The sequence below is a fragment of the Echeneis naucrates genome, chromosome 3, assembly GCF_900963305.1.
Source record: "Echeneis naucrates chromosome 3, fEcheNa1.1, whole genome shotgun sequence".
In the NCBI taxonomy this organism is placed as follows: Eukaryota; Metazoa; Chordata; class Actinopteri; order Carangiformes; family Echeneidae; genus Echeneis; species Echeneis naucrates.
Window position 1 is genome coordinate 6,885,547 of NC_042513.1, and position 24,815 is coordinate 6,910,361.

The following is a 24,815-nucleotide window of genomic DNA, read 5'->3' on the forward strand; positions in this document are numbered from 1 at the left end:
TGAAAGCAGTTATTCTTTCTCCAAATGAGGAATAACAAGGCGTAACTCGTTCTCTAACCTTCGTCTTTGCATCTTCAGTCAAATGCAAAGCATATGTTTTACAAAGTGTCTTGTGAATTTAGTTCTGCATGAGTGTGTTTTTGTGTTTGTGTGACAGACTGCAGGCTATTTCAGGGCCTCTGTCAAGTTGGATTTTGTGGCCAAATGTCACCACAGGATGCAGTGAGAAGTCAGTTTGACAGATGCCCCCATGTCAAGACGCCCACTGTGCCATTGATTGAATTACTCCCCTGGCTGAATTAGACTAATGGTATACCTATTTCAGGTGGAAATGGTTAATTCCCTCTCTGTAAAGTGTCATCTTTAACATCCTCTCTTTCATCCCACTTTGAGTGGCTATGTTCAAGTTTGCTGACCCTGTAAAAAGAAAATGACGTATATTTGCTCTCTTCAAAGATGGTGTACATCAGCTTGCTGTGACGCATTTGAGGGTCAGTGGTACTTGTCGCTTATTGCTCTAGAATTACATCTTTGCAAGACACTGTCCTGAGCTCTAATTATTTCATTTCATTTCATGCTTTCATTGATGTTTGTTATTGGAGTCAGGGCTGTACCAGATCCCTGTAGGTGTCGCTAGAGAACAGACCCGAAATGATAGAAGAAGAAGAATCAGAAGGAGAATCTTTTATTGTCATTGTACATGCACTGAAAGTCAATGCACAGACAACGAAATTACATTTACACTCTGAGATATGTATATATCTACAGGCCCCCAGACAACCATACACACAGGGCCTCATATTATGCAAAGATGCGAAGAGGCTTCAGAGTGAAGTCACAGCCTTTGCTCAGCGCACCTGGAGCAGTTTTTTGGGGGACGGTGCCTTGCTCAAGGGCACTTCGGCAGTGCCCCGGAGGCGTACTGGCACCTCTCCATCCACCAGTCCACACTCTGCTTTTCATTGTCCGGGTTGGGATGTGAACCGGTTCATAAGCCAAGTGCCGACCCACTGAGCCTCTGAAACTGAAATAGTTAATTATTAATTTTAACTAATAATCTAAGTAATCATAAGCTTTAGTCCTAGTGCACTTTAATTATAGTCTGCCCTATTTTTATATTTTTTGTGTGTGTTCTTGTGCCTGTGTTTGTGTTATTGTGATTGTAAGGGAGAATGCAGATTCCCCTTCTAAAGGATAAAAATAATAATAATCCACGTGGACACATAGCTGCTAGTAGTGGCAGCAAAATGAAGTTTAATATTACAAAATGTTGAAATTCTTTGTCTACTTTTTAACATTTTTTTTCTTTGTTCTTTCTTTTCTTTTTTTTACACTTGGACAGAAAGTGTGACAGGGAGTGAGTGTGTGCAGTCCTACAGTGTGAGAAAGATTCAATAGAAGTTTCTGAATGTGATGCGAGTCTTTGTCAAGGGTACATTACCAGCTCGGCTGCTCTGGCGATGATAAAACTCAAGTACAAATTCCTGTGATAGCGGGCATTTTTTTTGTGTGGATTTGTATGTGTGTGTGTGTGTGTGTGTGTGTGTGTGTGTGTGTGTGTGTGTATGTGCGTGCACGTGTGTTTGTTTGGCTAAAAAGACAGAGAAAGACCAGCCAAGCACAACACCATTTATCTGGCCTTGAGTTTTCCAATCTGATTGCCCCCACTCAAGGAAACCAAGCCCCCCTGCCCCTCTGTCTTGGTATTACCTCTTGGTATAAATGAAGAAGTGCAATAAAAGGTGCTAAGCTTATAAGAAACTGGAGAGTCATACCATGCTGGTTGGCACCTGATTCCAGCATCTGTATGTATTAACTTAAGTGCTGAAGAATTTCAAGGACAAATGGAAGAGATAGGACAAATATAAAACCTGCACTCAGCCGTACTGCTGACTTTCCCCAGTATTCCCTCCAATCACCAGAAAAAAGGTTGCTTTTCTAATATAAAGCCTCAGTTGGGAAACACTTAACTGTTTTGTTTTTTGTTTTTTTTTTTTTTGTAACTTGGAGCACATAATTTAAGAGTCCTCTTAACCACACCACTCATGGGATTCATCTTAGATGCTTTAAAAGAGAGTGTAGTAAGATATGATACACCACTGACCTGGGCAGCTTCTATCCATTTGTCAGTTTTCTCTCCCACTTATTTTTTTTCTTGGTCACTATTGTGTGTGTGTGCGTGTGTGTGTTTTTAGTCTAAGTTGAGAGTCATTGGGTAATTTATTCCAGGGGAGAGCAAAGGTTTAGCATGGTGATGAATTAATCCACTGTGCTTTTTCTGCTGGCAGAGTGAAGCAGGACTGGTATTTTTTTTTTTTTCTTTCTCTCTTTCACTTTCTTTCATTTGGCTGTCAATTCTTCTGTGCTCATCCCGCTCTGTTTCTCATGCTTCATGAAAACTTTGCTTCTTAGATATTACTCCCATCCAAATGCAATATTTTTACATACCCAGTACAGCTGGCCACCATTTTATTTTACTGTCACAGCCGTGTCCATGACTTAATCTGCGTGAGGAGCAGTCTCTGTCTGTGCACCCGCAGAAATGTTAACATTCAGTTGACTTCAATGTCCCTGCTGTTGTCTTTGTCCTCACAGCTGCCGTTTGGCCCAAGCAATGGGGTATGCTTATCTGTGTATCAAGGATGTCATATCTGTAATGGTCTTTTATGGCACTAAACCTTGGCATACTGCCACAGTTAGTCGTTTCTTTTTCCTACTTAGGCAGTATTTTAGTGCTGTAATGCACTGTGGACAAAAACATCCTTTCACACGCCACATGTGTAGTAATGGAATGGTTTGATGTTTATTTTCGTTTTGGGCTTGTCTGTTTGTTTGTTTGTTTGTTTGTTTGTTTTTTTTCAAGCAGAGTCTCATATGAGAGAATTGATGTAGTAAATATGTAACTCGAGTCTGTAGATGCTTAGCGTAGCCTAGCATTAATAAATGGAAATTTAGGGAAAAGGCCGGCTGTCTAAAAGTAATCAACTTCTCATGTCACTACCTCTACTGCTCACTTACTGAAAAATTTTATCTTGTTTGTTTGATTTGTGTACAAACTGATAGTGCTCAAAGGGATGATTTTTTTTTTTTTTTTTTTTTTTGTGATAGGGTTAGGATCATCATTTTAAAACTTCTCTTACACACAGTTGTTGTGCAGATGAAGTCAATACAAATAATAGTATAAGAAAGTTTGAAGTTGCTGGAAGGTGGCTTTTGTTATCTTTGAACAGGGCCATGCTAGCTGTCTCTTCCTGTTTCCAGTGTTTATGCTAAGCTAAGATTGCTGTTAACTGTACAGCTCCATATTTAAAGGAAATGGAGATATAAATCCTCTAATTAAACTTTGCTCAAGAGTGAGTCAGGAGAGTGAATAAACACGCTGTAAAAGAACTATTCCTTTCAAGCGAATAAATTAATGTTAGTTTTGCTTTTTAATTTGTAGACTACTTGAGTACAGACTTTGAATTTGTGTTTTTCTGTTAATTATGTTTCATTTAAACGAAATACCAGTTGAGGTGCAGCCCTGGGTGTCCCTTCCTGTCTGGAGTGTCTGCAGGGGCAGTAAGGGGGTAATTTTTTCTGCCATGTCATTTATCTGCGCTGGGATATGAGCTGGAGGACTAGAGAGGAAGTGGCATGGGGCCCATGTATCACCCATGGACCAGATATATTGGCAGCTCCAGAGCTTGCCATCCTGCAAGATAACTGCATATAGCAGAAGGCATCCTAGTGGTCACGATCAAGTGCACTTTTTTTCCCAGCAGCCACTTTGTTCTTGAGCATTGAGCAGCCCCAATACTTGATGTAATGAAACAAAAGTCATGCACTGATGACAGCTTGAGTGTCGATACTGTCTAGAAATCAAACAAGGATTTTCTCCCTCTCTTTGTCACCTTGAGCATAGATATAGTGGGTCTCTTTGTCTCTGACAGCTTGCTCACTTATAAGGCATCAGTTGGGAGCTTTGTACTTAAAAAACAGAAGCTCCACTTGTTTTTCAAATAGTCTCAATAAATAATTTCAAGCTTGTTCTGCTCCCCCTCCAGGTAAAAAAAAAAACAACTCTCATAAGTTCAGCATGTGATAGTTTCATGAGACTATAGAAATGATATTCTTCCAAAACAAGGCACTAAAAGTGTTTACTTTGTAGTAACAGCGTTCAACATTCTGTTTCAGAAGCTCACAGGAATGTGAGTGTGAGTGGGATCAGGTCCACCGGTAGCCTTTTAAGCTCCTCCACGATTGTCTCTCCTATTTTCTGCATTTTCTAAACTAGGAGCGTCTGCGAGGGTGGTGGTGTCACATAGTACATATATGTGTTTCAAATGAGGCTTCCTGCTCCAAACTTTTAGGGACAGCATGAGGTAGAGTGGGCAGAGAGGTGTTTTGTATCAAAGGCCTGCTACCCTTGAATAGCCGTTCTTGTGAATTTTCTTTATTGCCAACTGTTGCTTTGTTACATTTGTAAAAAGAAAAAAAAATGTAGATTCTGAATAGAAGAACACAAAGCCATTAAATATTTTGAATTTGGTTGCTCATGTAATGCCAATCCCATAGAATTTCAGATGAGGGACATATATATATGTCCCTCATCTATACACCATATACAGAATTTACCAGCATTTTTCCTCCAAAGGAAGAGTTCATCTGAAAGTAAATTCTCCCTCATAGTGTCACAGTGTCAGTGTTCTTAGGCGTGTTTTTAAAATCTCCCCTGAAAGGGGACTTTATGTGTCCACTGTGGACTGCTGTAGCCATGCACAATACACCATTAACAATGCTAACAGCCATGTTAACAGCATGTGGTGACCTCAGTACTTTGGCCATTTTCGTGTTCCGTCACGCTGAACAGTGTAGTATGTGCAGTAAGACTCTTGATGGGGCCAGTTTACAAAGTGCCAAAAAAAATGGTTTGATTTGATTTTTAGTATTAAAATATAAACCTGATGGATAGTCCGAAGTAAAATGTGGCAGTTGATCTAGAAGCATTTTATATTCAAAGTTCTCCCGAGGCTTTGACTTCATTTTACTGCCATTCTTCACTGAAGACGTACTGAGAAGACAAGAGCCTCACTGGATTTAAGGGAACAAGCCTGCAGCTTATTGGCCATAGTAAACACGCAAGAAATTCATTCACCTAATGAACACAGCATTAAGCTTGTCTCCTTCCCTGTTTTAGTAGACACAGCTATGACACAAAACTCTCTGGAGTGAGTCCTGCCTTTTGCTCTGAGGATATACTGTACCCTCGGTTGCTATATCGCTTACAGTTTTTACAGAGCAGAGCAGATGGTGTACATTTAGCAGTTTTTGTAGAGTAAGGTGTGTGGTTGTAAAGATATACTTTGGGGTCAGTACAACAATTCAGTGCAAAGCTCAACACATATTCTGACCTTTTTGCTCAAGAATAACAAGTGAAAAGTCGTCATTTAGTCTTCTACATCAGCTTTTTGAGCCGTGACTGCTGTGACTTTTGCTCCTGCAAAGATCAGGTGTCATCATATGCATATGGCAACTTGTAACTCTCTAAACCATTTGTCCATGACATGCAAATGTATCTTAGTCTTACTTCCTGTTTTTTAATCTATCTGCATCACTTAGGATGAGAAGTCTAAATGTACCATATACATGTATCTATTGGCCTATAACATCTGGGCTTTCCAAGAGCCATAGAGCAAGATTAATCAATCAAATGTAGTGTGGTTTGTCTTAACAAATGAAAAATATAAACACGTTTTGCTTCTTTCGGTGAGTCGATCAAAATCATTTTGAGTTTTGAGGCTTTATTGTCACATTTTTTTATGATCCACAGCCAAATTATAGGCCTTGGCTCGAAGCTGACTCAAAGTTCGCACTGCTGGGTTGAAAATGTCTGAAAACATGTATCCCAATGTTTCATCACATTCATTTAAATGATTGACATTAATTATATTTGAGCCAGTCCCATTTATCCTGCTGCTACCAAGCACATTAGAGCATTCAGACGATGAATGTGATCAGATTCGCAGAGAGGCAGACTGATAGCCTAGCATGTTGGGAGCCTGAGGAGAACAGGAAATTTTTCAGCAGAACTAATGTGAATACATACCCACAAATTTGCATTCCCATGAGAAACAACTGACTCTACAGTCTTCGCACTTTCTAAGTGTGTGAATCATTAGTTTAAACATTCTTGTGTCTCGGTTTGTGGATAACGCCTCTTTCATCTGCTTGGTTAAATTTTTCCCCTGTTGCAGTGCACATCAATATACCTGTTGGGAGCTGTATGAAAAGTTCACAGTTTTTTTGTTTAAGTGTTAGCCCTTGCCAATGTTTCCACACAACTAGCATAGTTTAATATTAGCTCCCATTTTCCTACATTCAGCAGAAATTTTTATTGTGTGTTCTTAAATTCAGAATTTAATCAATAATGGCTTGAGACCCTATTTGTACGACTCACTTAAACAGATTGCTGCCATTCCAAACTGTTTTTGCATGCATAGTGTTAGCTTGAGTTATTTTTTTTATTTCATACCAATAACACTCTATTTTAATAAGTTAGTAAGGGTGGAAGAAAGAAATAAATGAAATGAATAAATTAATAGATATGGGCTTCATGTTTAGTCATCAAATCCCCATTACTTAGTCTGTGTTTATATGTGTGTGTCAGTGCATGGTCGTATCTGCATGAGTTAAAATAGAGTATATTTTGTGTGCCAAGCACCAGCTCAGTGCTACAGCTTGTGTCACTCACTTATCCCTCACGCAACAGTGACATCAGTGCTCCTGTTTTAGCAGGTGAAGAGGAGGGGCAGCCCCGTGATTATCTAATGCTCTTGCAGACATCTGAAGGCCCCAGGAGAGATACTACTGATCTTTTCAAAAACATCCAAGCTGTTTCACAGAAGTGGAGCTGCGTTGCAGATATAGCAGGGGTGGTGTGGCTGCGGTGGGTGTATTGCTAATTCAAATCCTCTCTTTATGCCACTGGGTTGGTGAGGTAATGAAGGTTGTTTGGTTGTGTATTGCTCGCCAAAGTGACTGTAGACTAATTATCTGTTCTTCACAGCAGACAGACTTCTTCTCTAGCTTGTTGTTTGTACTCTGTGTGTCTTGTTGTCATGTAATTGGCTGATATAAGAAGGAGTAGGGAGGCTTGGCTGCGGTGGAAAGGTTCCTTGAAAGATTACACTAGGCCAGACAGTGGTCACTGGACCGGGCAGCGTCTTTGTTAGAGTTCCCAAGCTCCTTTAGTTTGTCCTTTTGCTTTGGCCTTTGACCTCACCAGGAATGGGCTAAAAGAAAAAGGAGAGTGTGAACACTACTTGAGCTGTTTACAGCGTAAATGAGAATAATGGGAAGTAAACGCTTCAGATGGTTTACATACAACATTTACAGTCCTGACGAATGCAGGGCAGTGAATGATGAAAAATATGAAGACATGAGTAGGAAAGTTCCAGCTTGATATTCTTGATTATATAATATAAAATGAAAGTGTTATTAAAGAGGAACAGGTGTGAAAGAGAGGTGTGTTAAAGAGAGAGCAGGGCAGTCCACTACAACAGGCGCACTGCACTGATGAAAGCTGCTGTGAACAGAGGAAGAGCAGGAGGCTTTAGAGAGGGGCTGCCCCACAGCCCTGGATGGCTTAGGATTGTCCAGGTCTTATGGGGATTTCAGGGTAATCTGGATAAAGACAGAAATACCTTGAAGGTGAACACTGGAGAAAGTGCTCAGCTTCTTGTGGATCTGTCTTCTGCCTTTAATTAATTTACACCCTGTAGTGCTAAATGAAGAGGACGTCATCTGCATCCTTGTTTTAGAGCGCCGACACTGGGGTTTTTATACGCCAAGTTCAATTTACTCTTCATGAGGTGTACTGCACAGTCCATGAAAACAGCATGTATTTGTCTATAATTCTGGACAGAGTTACATAAGGTTTTACAGGCAGACATTCAGGAGGCAGTGGATAGCCACTGCATGATGGGAAATGTAGGATTCACTGTTCTTTTAGCGTAAAATATCTGTATTTGCTGCTTTAATTAGAATGTCTACCAACTTGAACACTCTGCTGTGTATTTAGATGCTGCCTTTTCTAACCAGGCCCACAGGGCCACAGGCTGAGATTTGGACGTTGACTTTTGCTCATATTGCTATTGGATCTTGAAAACTAGATAATGAAAGAGTTCTGGGTCATGGTGAGATCACAGTTTGGCTACATGCCACTGTCAGTGTGATTAAAGCCAATTTAAAAAGATGGAGACGGGACTGGGAAAAGTAATAGCCATTTTTAGATCAATACAGCCACAAAAGTTGAGGGCATGTGAAAATATGTTCTCATTAAAACCTCATCTGTCTTTTTGAATAGAAATCTAAGAAAACACAGCATCAGTTTGATCAACAGGGTTTAGCAGATAGCATGTGTTCATATTGAACAGCATAATGTATTCCTCTGCCCTTTTTAATGAGTGCATCTTTCTTCAGCTCCAGCTCCTTGTACATCTAATATCCCTGTAGGCCAGAATGCAAAGCAAACCCTCATCACTTGGCCTCTTGGCAGAAACATCTCCGCTGTCAGGCCTCAGTTACTGTCACTGGCACAGTGATGCACAGATCAGATACACACTCCGCCACTATGGACACAGGGTATGCAGGCCAGCCTTGGCACCGTCATGAGCTGAGGGAACGCATCGTATACTCTGACGTCACACACATACATGCAGTACAATGCACTAAACACTACACAGATTTTTTTCTCTCTTGAGTCTGATGGTCTTTGTGTGATATCTGAAGTGATGCTTGCAGTGAGAAACAGGGACAGGTCACCAAAGATGAAGTAACCCATCCCTTTTCTGATAACGCTGTATTTTTAGACCGTGAATGTCATTCAAGGGCGTTTGGGACTGAATTCCAGGACAAGTTCAATCTCCTGTGAGTTCCTCAGTGTGTTCCCTCCGTGTGTGTATGTGAATTCCCACATGCTTGAGTTTCCGCACTATCTGTTGAGGTAGGAGAGATGTCACTGCAGACAGAATAAAGGTCAGGGCGTTCTCTCGGAAGCGTTGCACAAAAGACAATAAATGTGTATCTGTGCACTTTTATGCAACACTTATTAGAAATTGTGAAATAGAAAGGCAGTTCATGGTACTGCAGTACGCACAAACTAAATATGGTAACTGGCTTGCAGAGCTTTTTGAAGAGTCAGTCTGCAGTTATTCTTTTCGTCAATTACTGTCTTTACTGTACATCAATTTGCAGCAGCACATACATCAGCACCTGGTAAGATAGTGTTGCTAAGATGATTAAAGGAAGACTAAGTTGGCTAGCTTCTTGAGATAACCCTACGCAAATCCATTGTCACTTTCCCAGGGTGCACTGTTCAGTTTGTCAGTGATGGGGTAAATGGGGAATCATAACACAACCGTCGTGAATTGGAAAAAGGAACAACATCTCGACCATGTAGAGGAATGTGAAATGTTGTCAGATTGGATGTCATGACTGATTGCACGATGGCATGTAACAGTCTTGTCAACTGATACGAAGTTATGTAGGGTGCAGCAGTAATCTGAAAATTTTTATTCTGTCTTTTGGTTTAGGCCTGGTGGGGATGTCCTAGTTAGATTTTGGCAAGAAAAGAATCAAAATAATGAAATGTGTCATCTTGTCATGCTGGGTTGGCCCCTGAACGCCTGCTATTTGGAAACTGATGTTGATGAAAACTCAATGTGCTCACTTAACTTGGCTCATTTGCTACCTCAGCCTAGTGGCAACAATGAACTCCAGATGTTTGGATTTTTGCAGGACATTTGATTTTGTCACCTTGAACTCTGGGAAAATTTCACTTTGCAATATTTCTTTTGAGAGTTTGACTCATTGGATGATAAGGACAAAAACTTCTGTTTTTTTTTTTTGTTTGTTTGTTTGTTTTATTTGTTTTCTTTTTCTATTTTGTTTTTTTTAACAGTTCTTTAGCTTATTGCTTTGTGGGAAAATCTCAGCCCGCAGCAATTCTGTCTCAATATTTGTTCAGTGTTTAATTAGCAGGTTTTTCTATGATCAACCTTATTTTTTATTTAAGGCTTTTCTTAAATTCTGTTTGATTAAAGTGCCACATATAAAGGTGTCTATAATTACATGATATGATATTTTGTGTTTTTTGGTGCTGATGTTTCACTATTTGAGGAGCCGAAATATAAAATATGAATGTTCCACAGTCGAGTTAGTTGATAAAGTTCTTTCCTGCATCTTAAAACGTGATGGCTTTGGAACGATTATTCTCATGACCCTGAATCTGACATGCACTGAATAATAAGAGAAACTGCAGGGAGATATTGAAAGAACTTATAAAAACAACTAGTTCAAACACTGAAAGTACAGAAATAGTATTTGTTTTAGAGCATGTTATTTACAGGACATGCAGTTGATATTAGAGAGAATTGGTCTTTCCTCTGTAGCATTTCCACCAGATGCTGAAAGAGAGTGAGAGAGGAGACATATGAAGAAGGCAAAGATGTTCTGGGACAAACCGATCCACAGTGGCCTAGTTTCCCTCAGTCATGCCAGTGACTCAACTAAAGTCTTCTGCCTGGCTGACTGTGGGCTTGGTCACCATGGATAAGAAATGTTGACAGAGCCAGAATACACAGTTGAACTTATTTTTCTACATGGATGAATTGAAATTACATTAACACATAAGAAAGAAGTCAGATTTCCAATTTTTTTTATTTAAAATTTTCATATTACGGTGTGGACTGATTTCAAAACAGCTTCAGAGAATCTTATCTGATAATGTTTCAGAGAAAGACTGAGGAGCGTGTGTGTGTGTGATGTATCATGAAAAAAGGCATACGTGACATTTATTATGAATGTAAAATTAATTGTGTGCATAAGGAACTTCAGGTGACAAGGAGAGCAACTTCACGTAGGTGAATAGGAGCAATAGAAAACTGGATGTAGGAAAGTGAAGGTAGACATGGAAGGAAATGAAACATGAGAAATTGCATCAGTGTCTTGATTTCTGGAGTCTAAGCTAAGTCTGTTTGTGTTTGTGTGCATGGCATTTCTACAGCAGCTAGAGTAATATTTTTAGAAATTCATTTGACCTAAGATATTTTGATTATTTTGTAAAATTTATAGGAATCAGAAAAAATTCCTGCGGAGAAATTGCCAATAAATAAATAAATGAATGAATTGATCATTTACTAACACATTCAGCTCTGATTTCTAGCACATAATCATCACTTTGTCACCATTTCATCATTTGCGTCACACTGGGCCTGGAACCAAAGTTTATGAAATAATGGTTCATCTGATTAGTTGAGCCTTAAGATCAACAACAACAACAAATAAAACTGCAGAGGTAGATATCACCATCTCATCAATGTCAACACACCACACAGTGTGCGGGTCTGCTGAAAATCATTGTATACTTTGTAGTGAACAAAAATATATCACAATACACTGACAACATTGTTTGTTTTCATGACATAGTTTATTGTTTAAGATAATGGACACTTTGATAGAGATTTCACAAAGGGAAAGCCTGCTGAATGCTTTATTCAGTAGCCTCTCTATGTTAGTCTGTACCAACCTTTCCAGTGATTTAATCTTTATCATAAACTTCTCTTTTTTATTCCATAATATTTTTAATTACATGCTATTTTTCATTTGCCACTTACTATTATATGAAAGTGCTGGTGTAGTTGTTTAGGTCTGCTTGACTTTTCTTTCCTTTCCTTTCTTTTTTCCCCATTAAGTTAGGCCAGGTTACATTTTCTTTCTTGTCTATTTCAACTTTGACATGTATGCTGTGCTCTGCAGTTTCAATACTGGGTAGTTTGTTGGTTGTTGTTATGATAAATTTGCTTCAACTTGTACACTTTTGTAATTGTTTGTCTTCTGCCATCAACTCTATTTTTATTATTATTATTTTTTTTTTTACTTTTAGTATTTTCTAACCTTAAAAAATATATATTTTATTTCGATTTATCTTAAAAGGTTAGAATCACCAAATATGGAAATGCATGTTTTCATGGGACTGCGATATAATACAGTATACAGTTTTATACATGTACTTGTGTGCTATTTTTGGTTTTGAATCATAATCCATGTGAATATGTGATCGTTCAAAGTGAGATGAACACAGTGCAGTTAAATTTGATGTGGCATGTGCCAGGCCGAGCATCGATTTCAGAGTCAGGGTTAGAAGTGGCCTCGGGTTTAAAACACTATTGTTATCAAGGGCTCAGATCTATGGACTAAATGTAAGTGGCCACACATGAAAGTGAATTATTCTCTTTGAGGTAACGCACAGCATGGGCAGCCGGCTCCTACTATCTTGGTTGCTCAGCGTGTGGTGAGGCTCATGTGTCATTCTGTGCCATTTAGCCCATCACTGAGCTCAGTGTGTGTGAGAGTTAGTGTGTCTGTCTGTCTGTCTGGTACATTGTGTGTGTCCACACCTGTGGCTGGGGCTGTTGCCCTTAATCAGACCTAATAAAGAGCGTTGATTCATCTGCATTTGATTCACACTTTTCGAACACACATGCTCATGCACACGCACAAATTACACCCCACCGCAAGTTGTGAGACCAACACTTTGACTTCTTCTAAGAGAGAAATGCTGATCTTGTCTAATGCTGCTGCAGCGTTATTTGCTCTGCGTAAAATATTCTACTTGGCCACGTGGAGAAGTTTGAATGATGGATAAGGTGATGGTGGGAAGCTGAAGAAGTAGAATCAGAAAATAGGAGGAAGAGAGAGAGCTGCAGAGTTGCGTCAAAGTGAGGGATCTATAGATTGCTAGCCAATGGGGCTGTTATGCACGTTTTTCGTAAGAAGCACAAGCAGGACAGGCATCCCAAGATTCCCTGCATCCTGGTCCCAGCTCTGGGGTGGAGGAAGCTGTTTACTCTTTCTATCTCTCACTGCTGACGTCGGCACACTGAACAATGTCATCCAATTTCCTGTTTTTCACTTTAGTGGAACGCCACTCTCCCAGTGTGCATGCAGTCCTGTGTGTGTGTGTGTGTGTGTGTGTGTGTGTGTCTTATGAGTGTGAGACAGAAAAGCTGGTGGGCTGAGGAGGAGCGAGGAGGAGGAGGAGGAGATCTCTGGGGCCGGATACACTGGGAGCAGGATACAGAGTCAAAGGCAACTCAGCTATGTAAATATATTAAGTGTATTGAATGAAAGTACAAGGACACTACGGACTGTGCTGAATGCCTCCCAAGATGACTGTGACCCTCAGGCAGCTTTAATTTGGTCAGCTTGGTCTGAGCAAGGTGCGATATCACATGATTGTTTTCAAGCTGTCAGCCTGGAAACTGTCGCCTCATGGCAAGAGATTGATTTTATTGCATGTTGAAAGCAGGCGAGCAGGCGAGCAGAACCCGAGGGCCCCCAGACCGTGCTTGTTGTGATCAGATATAGGGATGTATTGATTCGTCGGCTGCATTAGGTTGGTGTCAGCACAGATGTTGACCATGCTAGGAAAATCAGATGCTGACCATGATATTGCTAATTCCCATCAATACCAGTCTCTCTGGAGTGTTAACATGAAATTAAAAAGGTATCCACTATCAGCTACATGCATTTACAAACTGTGTGTCACTGATCGCAGCATGTCTCCACAGATTTATGTACATCTATAAAATTTGGAAGAAAGAGAAAGGAAGCATTTCTAGATACTCTGAATAGAGGCACTCCATACACTTTACTTTAGTACTCCATTTTGAGAAACAATCAAGTGTCTTAAAGGATAGGTTCACAATTTTTGTTGTGTTGCGTTGTTTAAAGACCCACACATTTTCTTGATTATTTTTTCTTTGTTTTATGCTTAAATGGTTGAAATTGTAATTTTCCCAAACAAAAAGAAGTTTCAAAATACAGTTTGAAGTTCATGATGTACAGCTAGTTAAAACTAATGCAGTCTAATTTTTCCAGTGGTGAGAAAATCCAAGGAACACGTTTTACTTTTTACTTTTCACATTTTATATTCAACTCAGTCCTCTATACAAAAGTCTGATCCAAGGCACAACTGCAACGGCACCGTGCCCTGCCGCTCAGCAAAGTTGTCGTCAACAAGTGGCCCTGTGCACGGAGAGTGAGTGAGATCTCAGTGTGACTGGTACAACACAGCAGCATAGTGCAAGAAGGCGGGATGTGGATTACGTAGGCATACACACCATGTCCATACTGCCGCCTGACCGGCCCTCATGCTCTCTCACTTCCCTTGCTTTGTTTGCCTCTGGTTGAGTGCCAGCATGATGTTTGCAGGATGCAAATGCTTGGCTGAGTGATTCATTGCAGTGTGTGCATGTGTGCACTGTACAAGAGGAGTACATTGCCTGAAGAGGCTGAAAGACCGCTTCAGTTCTGTGTGTGTGTGTGTGTGTGTCTGCCTGTGGCAGCCTGCGCTGTTGTGCAGGAGTTGCACAACATCAGCTGCAGTTGCATTGCTTGTGTCATTGTCAGTTAGTGAGGTCTCTGTGGATGGGGACAGAGGACTGCTCGTGCTAGGCCTCAGCTAGCTGGAGGCGCTGTGGCGACGTCAGGACCCCAATCTCAGCTAGTCTGCCAACACAAGGCATGAGAGCGGATAGTGGAACATAATTTTCTTTTCTTTTTTTTTTCAATAGATGAGAGAGAGGTTTGTTTCACCTCCACAGAAAAAATGAATGGGTTGTTTGAATCCCAGATCAGAATTCATAAATCAGAGGCTGGAGCGAGTTTTTCAACAAGCCTAGTGTCAGGATGACGTCAATTTGGCTCCAACCTAGCTAATCAGCTTTTTTTTCCCCTTTGTCGTTTCATGGGGCTTTCTAAAGGCTTATAATTTAGCAAGAACTGCTACCCGGCACACTCTAAAATTCCTCTCTGTATTCCTCCTCACATGTGTAGATTGTTTACAGAGAGGAGGAATTCTAGAGGGATGGCGGTGGTCAGCAAGGGGTTTGGTTGCTATGGTTACTAATCCCTGAGCTGGGTTGCATTTAGCAGGAAAGAAGCTAAATTATTTGCAGACAGAAAACAGTAAGCTCATGTAAGGAAAGTGTAATGAGTTTAAAACCTCTCCATCTGTGTTGAATCTGTTTTTTTGTTTATTTGTTTCCCTCACTATATGTTTGGGTTAGAAATGTAGACAATCAAATCACAATAGTTTTTTTTTGTTTTTTGTTTTTTTCAATGATGGGAGAGATATATAGATCCTTTACTTACTTAAAACCACCAATACCACAATCTAGAAATACTGCATTCACAATTTTGCCTTGGTAAAAGTTCCTCCAACATGGCCCTACTCATAAAAATATTCATTAGCTCTGATTATTTACATTATTATCTGCTGCTTATTTTTGCAATTGCTAGTTTTTGTCAGTAAAATCAAGAAGATAGTGACAAATCCCCAGCTCATTATTGGGTTGTAAATACTGGATTCATTAATGTGTCAATCCTTGTATTGTTACAGCTGCTACTTTTTTCTGCTAATTGTAATGACTTTATATACATGTAGATAATTTGCAAAATTTCCTATATATCAATGGTGTTGCACCATAGCTTCTAACAATATGAAAACATTTATTTGATTGCATTTTGTATTATTAATGCAAGTTAGTAAAATAACTTGTTGTCAAATGGCCGTAGCTGACTTGACAGTTTACCTCAAAATTTTAGAAGACTAAGGATATAAAGTTGTGGTAAATAGAAATACGGAAGTTCCCCAAAAATGTGATTACTTGATAAAATGTATATTCCACCACAGTCAGTCTCATCAACACCTCAAGCACATACATAACATTCATCAACCTTGTGATGTTTATTCATTTTCTATGCTACATTTTAAACTTTTGCCATCTTAGTGACAATGTACTTCTGTTCGGAGTCTCACAGACGCCTGCTGTAAAACATCCAATCTAATGGATTTGTGTCGTGTGATTTGGTGTTGATGGTTTTATATTTTATACATTAACCTTCATTAACCCGGGAGAGATTTCTGTTCTGGTTATGCCATAAATGATGCAATCCTATTGCCTTCTATTACACACATAGAAGTGGTACAGTGTAACAGTGGAAATGATCATTTGTTTAAAATAGAAATAGACATGTTTTTTGTTTTCTAATCCTTTTTCCTTATTATGCTTATCTTTCAGACCACATTAACAGAGGTGCAATTTGGACCAATGAAGTTATTTAAAGACCCACTTCAGGTATCGTAAAACAATGCCAAACATCTGAATGATTAATGCTTATGTTCCTGAATGCATTTAGACTTTCTGTGGAACAGCTGAAGTGCCCCACTGATGTGTTTATGTCCATATCATTTAGGGGCTTTTAGCAGAGCCGTTGTGCTAAACTTGATGTGACTGTCAATATTTGTTATCATTTTTCTACAATTAGTATTTCAAAGCGACACCTTCTTTTGTTTGCAGTCAGAACTAATCTTGAATTTCTCAAAGATACTACACCTCGCCGAGCAAGAAACAAAAGTCCTCATGCAAACATTCAAAAAACAAAGGAGGAGGGGAAAAAAAAAAACTGTTAATGGATGTATTGTGTGCGATGCCGCTTTGGGTTGTCACGGCAACAGAGTCAAACATTTATGACCGAGAGCATACCATAATGAACAGTGCATATAATGGAAGAACTGCGCGAGGATTCATGGAGCAGTTTCGTCACAGCAGACAGGACATTCCCTGACATTCAGTGGTTCATTATACGGTTTGGTGCTGTGCTTGTTCCTGTGTGCTCCTGCTGTCGAATGAGAACCCCCAAAATTATGTTGAATATGAGAGATTTACTTCAAATGTAAAGATATGCTTTGTCAAATACATCAATAAAGCTAAACAAACACTGTTGGTCAGACAGATGAGATTTTTAAAGACTTGACCTTTGGCTCAGAGAATACTGTGGGCATTTTCACAGCAAGCTATTCCGTCGGGGAAATGAAGCTGGTTACTTGCATCCTTTGTACATAGCTCACTTAAGGAAAATATAAGATTTCATGAGAGTAAAGGTTAGAGTAATAGTAAAGATAAAAGGTTGGTGAGCATTAAAGAAAATAAATTAGAGAGCCTGTAATTTAATGCCATGTGTAAGTGCAGAGACTCAGAGCCTTTATTGTCTGATGCACTCCAGTGTGACCACAGTAGGAAAACGAGGTAGAGAGATATCCCCTTCCTGTTTTTGTCATTCACAGCTGATCCTGTCATGCCCTCCTCCTCCCTACTCCTCCTCTTTTCTCGTAGCTCACAGGATCTGGCCGGGCCTTCTCTTTTTTTTCTTTTCTTTTTTTTAACCCAACAATGATTTTCTATGGTTTTCTAGACAGGGCAATCACACCTTGCCAAAATGCTCACAACCTCCTTCAAAGTCTTTGTCTCCCTGCTACTTTCTCTGCCTGTTTAGTCTTTTTCTTTGGTGTCTGCCTATAAAACATTTCTGTTTGAGTGTACTTGTTTTTTTTTTTTTGTTGTTGTTGTTGTTGCTGTTTTGAGGGTCGCAGTAGGGTGCGTTGTTATTGAGTGCAAGGGTATTTGTCAAACCTGAGCAAAGGTATCTGAAAAGCCCTTATCTCCGGCTATATCACCCCATTCCTCCACCTCTGCAGGAATGTTTACTTTTCTACCAACATCCCAATGTGGAATTCTGATCTAAATCCCTGTGCGCACTGAATATAGCTGTAGGACTTAGTGGTGATATATTCATGACCTAGACATTTATTGCTGCTTGTGGGGGAGAATGTATATGTTCATATGCGGATATGGTTTGCATGAGAAACAATCCTCCCAGACATAGCGGCTCTCCTCCTGAGGCGTGAAGCTGAATTTAGGTGCTTAAACAAAACCCCACTTATCATCAGAGTGAATCGAAAGGGCAGCTGTCAAAACTGTGTGGTGGACAAGACTATAGTTTCTAAAAAAAAAAAAAAAAAGTCACATATTTGTTTCCTAACTCAACTTTACAGGTGTGATGCAAACTTAAAACTGCAGAACAATCTTTATCTTTTTTACATTTATTCTGCGTCCTGCCAACCTTTGGAGATGACGTCTGTTTTAGAGAGTGACTCATCAATCTGCACTTAGTGCAGCTTTACTCGTGGAGGTGGGCCTAAATCTCTGGTCCAGCATTTACGTAAATAAGGTATACATGAAAATATGCTGGCAGAGAGACAGCATGCTCTCAATGGCTGGTTTGATGGTAGCAGCAGCGCTTTTCCTACCACAGCCTTGGCAGACCGGTGGGAGGGGCCGTAGCGAGTCAAGGCCACCTCAACTAATTGTTTCATAGATCCAGGCAGTAGACAATAAAAACCTCTGACGCACCCCAGTACGAGTTTAGCCTCATCAAGTAGTGCCTTTCCATTGGAGGCCTGAAGTCACAGTCAAGCCCACACTGCAGGCACAAATGAGCACGAAGGCACCGCTGATGGCTTGACAACTCAGAGCTGCTGATAATAGGCACTGAAATCATGTTTTTACTTCCACTCTTTTGTCTTTCATTGCACTTTTTATACAGCACAGGGTGTTGAACACAAAAATATTCCCAACAAATGTCTAAAAATAAACTGGATCTCCCTTTGGCTTCTGAGAAACAGTGATGGCTTTTTTTTTTTTTTTTTCTCATTTGATTAATTGATGAATAACAAAAGTAACCCGCCATGTGTCTATTAAATTCATGCCAGCAAATTCATTGCATAATTTTAAAGCACTTCTTAATACTTGCTTTTATTTGACTATTACATGTAAGAGTTGTTTTATGGTTGTTTTAATCTTTTTTTCCACTCCATTTTAGCCATCCTTCATTTAAAAACTTTCCAGTTTTTGTTGTTGTTATTTGCAGGGTGGGAACCCTAACACTTAAGATCTCCGATTAAATCCCTAAAACTAATTTTAGATCAGTAATATATCGAAGTAAAAGTAGTATGACAATGCAAGACGTCCATTCAAAATAAAGTAGGATAGCAATACTTATTCTTCTCTCTTTTTTTGCAGGTACTTTTAGTTTTTGCCAAAGAGGATAGTCAGAGTAATGGCTTCTGCTGGGCATGTGAGAAGGCGAACTTCAGGTGCAGCATGGCGCGAACACCTGAGTCGGCTCTTGAATGCTTCTTGGAGAAACACCACGACCTCATCATCATTGACCACAGACATTCCAGACACTTTGACGCTGAAGCACTGTGCCGGTAAGTGAGCTGTGTCGTCATCAAGATCTACCTCTGATTCAAGTTGTATCCCTGGAATGATGTAGTATTGTAGTCAACAATTTTTTGTGTCTGCTGTAAACTCAGGTACTCATCCAGATGTGCATGAACTAACTTTGAGCTGAAAGTCATCTAAGTTGATTATTTGTTACATCATGTGATGTTCATTCAATGTTCATTCTTAAAAAGTAGGACGGCATGATGAAAATTGCGTCTGTATTAAATAATCTGCAGTAGCCAAAGCTGAACGCTGTTTATTTGTCAGTCTTCGCTAATGACGTAACCATTCATGATAGCAGAAAGATAACTTTCCATTACTTTCAGCTGTTTCATCTAACACTGTTCATTCACCACTTTGAGCTAACTGTCAGCTAATAGTGGAACTATAAGAGTTCTTTCAGCCTTCTCTTCTATTCTATTTCTATTCTATTTTTCTTCTATATTTAGGTTTTTCCGCATGTCGAGTACTTCAAGCTATCATCTATTGACCACTATTTTTAAATAATTAAAAGTATTTACACACAAATTCTATTTAGCTATGAATTACAACCATTTGTCTTTTAATGTTACCTTTTAAGTTAACTGTAATTTGACATATTCATCTGATGCAGTATTTAATTGCATTACAATCTGACAACTGCAACTTCCTCTGGTCAGGACTGACTGATGTAGTGAATAGAGTTCAATTGAATTTGAATTCTGCCAGTGACTGTTAAGGCCAGTGACATAACCCAGACCAGATGATCTCGATAGGACCAATTATAGCACACCTTTTCCATGTGTTGCATTACATTAGGTAACGTGATTATGACTCTCTGCAGGGTTAGATGGCCGGATCACTTTGGGCTCGCTCGCTTCCATTGCATGCTATCTAGTGGAGTCATGTCAGTGAGAAGTGAGCAGCGCCTGCCCATACCCCTCTATCTTTGGCCTCTACTCAAACCAAAAACACATTTACAAACATTCATTTGCCCTGCCCAGCGTGTATGTTAACCCTATTCATTTTGGCCAATCCATATGTTTAGTGTATACGCACAAGCTCAGATGGGGAACTAAAGGGCCTTTATGACCGCTGGCTGGGGGAAACCACAGGCGGATGAGTGGCCCTGTACACAGCATTCTTTCAGAGGCTTAGGCCTGCACACAGAGCTCCACCACTGGGCTCTGCCTGCCTGGGAGAATCGGAGCGTGAAAAACTGAAAAAAACGTTGATTTGATGCCATGGGCTTTTCCACCGGCCTGCTTTCTGGCTAAAAGGCTCCCTCTGTTTACATTCAGGTCAATTAGAGTGGTCAGCTCTTCAGAAAACACTGTGATAGTCGCCGTTGTGAAAAGGTATGTACAATTTGCTGACCCACCTCTTCCTCTCTGCCCTTTTCTTGTCCTTTCCCTGACTGTATTTTTATGTAGCTGATGGTGACCAGCAATGTCAGAAGTAAAACACATTAATCATCTGAGGCCTGCAGAAGGTCACATGGTGCAAACCTTAGATCTCGTCTGATCAAGCATTTGTCATGACAGTGTTTGGGTGCTAACATCTTTTCTCACTTCAAGGCCTGACAGAGAGGAGGCCTCTGTGATGCCCCTGATCAATGCTGGCTTTAATAGGGTGAGTAATATTGTGTGTGAGTGTGTATGTGTCTTCTCTTTATAATTCCTCACTGCCAATATTCATGATTGTAAATACTTATTGTTTGCCCAGGAGACAGATGTATCGAGTTTCCTCTGTGGTCGAATCATCTTCACAGTATTACAAAACTGTATATAGATCCTGTAATGTATGGTACTGAAATGGGGTTTTAGTTGACTGACCTGTGTTGTTTTGTCATGCCCTCTATCCCTCAGAGATATGTGGAGAATGCCAATATGATGGCCTGCTACAACGAGCTGCTACAGCTGGAGCATGGAGAAGTGCGGTCCCAGTTCAAACTGAGGTGAGTTGTGCTCTGTACATAAGCTGACATAGACATAAGAGGGAATATCCACATTTGGATTATCCAACTGTTCAAGAACAGTGCGCACGCACACATATTACATTTTATTTCTTAACTATGATTCTGGCCCTGTTTTGTTTCTACCTGGATCAGGGCTGGAAATGCTATTTTCACAGCTATGGAACAAAGCCAAGAGGCCATAGAGATCACCTCTGAAGATCAAGTAATTCAAGTGAGTTTCATATTCATATTCAGAGTTGCTTTATTCCCCTCCCACCTTCCTACTCTCCTGTTTTAGTGCCTGTCCATGGCTTCTGACCCTATTTCTCAGCAGTGATAAGTGGCCCATGTCCCCCTCTGGATGGCTCTTTCTGTTAACACCTCAGAAATGTAGTCTGTTTTATCATATGTTTTCACCGAGAATATTTATCTTTGAGCGCCATGAAATGTGCATCAAATAGGACTGCTGCTCTGAAGATGTGCTATTTCAGTTGGCAATGTGTCACTGGAGGTCATGCCCTTATAATTGTCTCCAACTCTCTGTGGTTTTTAAACATTCTTGTCACTTCTCCTTGATAGTACGTGAACCCTGCCTACGAGTCCATTACGGGCTACCAACAAGGCGAGCTAATAGGGAAGGAAATAATAGAAGTGCCTAAAAGTGAGAAGAATAAGCCTGATCTCCTTGAAACAATAAACTCCTGCATACGGAAAGGAAAGGTAATATGCATTTACTATACACTATTTTAAGATAAAATGTTACCTATCAATCATTAAAATTCATCAGCTGGGATTGCTGAGTCTTGTACACTGATCATTTCAACATACAGCTGATGTAAATGTTACTGTGGACTACTGCTTCGCGATCCGATTACTCCTGTGAATGGCGTAGCACCTGCCTTTGTGTCTATGCATGCATGCACACATGCACAGGCATCCGTGTGTCTGCACCAGCAGCTCTGTTTCATGTGAATAAGAACAGCCGTTGATGGCTGTGCTGTAATCTTACTACACAGAGAGTGAAGGTCAGTTCCAGACAGCCTAACAGCGGGAAGGTCCTTTTAAAGCTGCCACAGCAGTCTAGGTGGGTGATGGTGGGGTGGTGGGCGGACATGAAACAAGCTCACAGGACTCCAGGAGCGCTCCCCCTACCCATTAAAGGGACTCGCTTCTCTCTGAAATATTTTGACCCTTGACATGTAACCTGTGCTACAAACACCTCCATGTTACACTCAGTCCACACCCTTTTTTTTTTTTAACCTAAATATGTTCCTGAGTCTGTGCATTATGTGACATTGCTTCTTTCTGGATTCTGTCTTTTTGTGTTCCAGGAGTGGCAGGGAATTTATTATGCCAAAAAGAAGAATGGAGACAGCATTCAGCAAAATGTGAAGATCACACCTGTAATTGGACAGGGAGGGTGAGTAATGGTGTGATGAAAACAATAAATTGTGTTTCTAGGCACTGAAAAATTGCACTAGATGTGACTGTCTTTGTATCTCTTTATTCTTCTTGGTGGACTAACGAGCTTTTGTCATTCACAGAAAAATCAGACACTATGTGTCTATCAATAGGCCTTTAAATGATAATAATAAGGTGAGATGTGTTTCCAGTGTTTCTGATTTTTAATGGATGGGAGCAGCTTTTTGGCCTGTAGATATCAATTTGCTTTTCTCTTCTGTCCATGCAGAGTGATAAATCCAGTGAACGTGTGCAGGCTGAGTCTCAGACAGGTATGATCTATCCTGAAACTTTCTCTGCTGCAGGCGCAAAACTGCTCAGTCTGAGCTCTACTCTGTAACTGAGTCACTATTATAAAGACAATATTATTGAAGTCAACTGATGATTGTTCGGTTCTTGAATAGTGGAGAGGGAGTAGGATTTAATAGTGTTTCGCTTCCTCATGCTCCTTTTCAGACATGTAAGTTAACATTGTTTTTGTTGTATTTACTAATTTCAAAATGCTTTGGCTTTTTATTGTTTTATGATCACCTGTCCAAAATAAAGCCTTCATTAATTTATTCTTTCTTTCTTTTAACGTAACAGGAGATTATATGCAAAACTGTCGCATGTTGCAAGTTTCAGAATTGCAGTATCTCTCCCTTCTTAACATTTAGGAGCAGTGGGGATGAAATTTCTTGCCATGGCAATATAAGTTATGATCTGCCAGAAGACTCAAGGACCTGAGGGCCAGCACTGTGTTTGTCATTAGGAAGACAACATTCAGTAACAGTGTTAAACAGACAATACACAGAGCTAATTTTAACTGATTGTTTGCAGAGACCAGATATGTGGAAGACATTAATAGTAACATTTTGTTCAAATTGGAGTAATACCCTTTTTGGAACCATTGGAAGCTTTGTAAACTTAGAAACTTTAGAAATATGTCAACAAATGTATTTCCCCATGCCAGAAAGATATTGTTTTCTTTCATCATCATCCAAATTTACAAGAAAGTTACCGTACGTGGGATAAATAAAGTACTCTTATCTTATCTTAAATTTTAAACAGGTGACTAACAGAGAGGCCAGGCTATCTGAGCAATATATCCAAAGAAACCATTTTCTTGTCTTTTGTTGACCTTGAAAACGTTATCAACGCTCTTATTTCCTCTAAAAGCCAATTCACAGCTGAATCAGATTTTAAAATGTTGCAGCCTTGCTCCTGACAAAACCAGGATCATGTCTCTTGTGCATTGGCATCCTTTCATGCATGCCGAATTGGATATATATATAGAGAGAGATATAGATATAATATTTATATAGATATATATATTTTTTTTGGGCGGGCTACTTGATTTTTTTTTTTTGCAGATTGGATATATTTTTCTTTCTTTATTAAATTGTATTGTTTTATTGCGCTCTCCTTATATTCAGGTAATTAAAATCAGTCACGTCAGTGAACCTGAACCTGAACCCTGTTTTTGCAAAGACATTAACGTAAGGTGTTTTCTTCTCCCCAGACATCCAATCCAGTAAGTACAAAGACCGGAGGAAAGGCTCTCTGGACGTCAGATCCACAACTTCTCGGGGGAGCGACGGTGAGAGTAAACGCAGATAAATGATGGAAAATCTAGGCGTATCTTGTTAGCTTATGAAACCTTCCCAGTTGTCTGTTTGCCTCAAGTGTTGATTGGACACACGCACGCAAACAAACTCATTAGAAAGTGTTTGGAAACTTTCCGAATAATTTGTTGTTGAGTCCGTTGCAGTCAAAACATGATTAAATCAAAGTTTAAGCTTTTAAAATGGCAGCATCTTATTTTCAGGGAGCTCACAGCGAAGACACTCTTCAATGGCCCGCATCCACTCCATGACCATAGAAGCTCCCATCACCAAGGTGGGTCCATTCTCTTCCCCATCATCCTTCCATCACATGAGGAGCACTTTGTACTGATTTTCTGTATCTCATAACTGAACTCTTGAGCTGTAAAACTACCACAACCGGTCAGGATGTCACGCATACCATGTCAAAAGGAGCGAAAATGCCACATTTCATGCCCAAGACAGGAAAACACGTTAGACCACAATGGCCTGCTTTCAGTGGTTTATGCGGTGTGCAGCGTGGATGATTGGAAACAGAGAAAGTCCCCAGGGATGGGTCATGACCCACTGCAGTTTCTCTGCTGTATCATTTGACTGTGTATTCAGTACCTGGAGGCGTCATCCTCTCCGGAGTAAAGCACCATGACCGTGACCATGTTT

The 24,815-nt window shown here is 40.0% G+C and overlaps 1 protein-coding gene across 2 annotated transcripts in view; it reads left to right on the forward strand.

The window, feature by feature from the left end:
- The window catches only part of pde8a (phosphodiesterase 8A), a 37,664-nt gene that overhangs the window by 2,088 nt on the left and 10,761 nt on the right, over window positions 1-24,815 (forward strand). For both annotated transcript variants that reach the window (XM_029498603.1, XM_029498604.1), the window contains exons 2-13: window positions 16,128-16,184; window positions 18,969-19,159; window positions 20,456-20,512; window positions 20,732-20,786; window positions 21,023-21,111; window positions 21,265-21,343; window positions 21,691-21,831; window positions 22,443-22,531; window positions 22,656-22,707; window positions 22,802-22,844; window positions 24,074-24,151; window positions 24,380-24,450. In XM_029498603.1, the coding sequence (XP_029354463.1) occupies window positions 16,128-16,184; window positions 18,969-19,159; window positions 20,456-20,512; window positions 20,732-20,786; window positions 21,023-21,111; window positions 21,265-21,343; window positions 21,691-21,831; window positions 22,443-22,531; window positions 22,656-22,707; window positions 22,802-22,844; window positions 24,074-24,151; window positions 24,380-24,450 (1,002 nt within the window). The remainder of the gene's footprint in view (window positions 1-16,127; window positions 16,185-18,968; window positions 19,160-20,455; window positions 20,513-20,731; window positions 20,787-21,022; window positions 21,112-21,264; window positions 21,344-21,690; window positions 21,832-22,442; window positions 22,532-22,655; window positions 22,708-22,801; window positions 22,845-24,073; window positions 24,152-24,379; window positions 24,451-24,815) is intronic.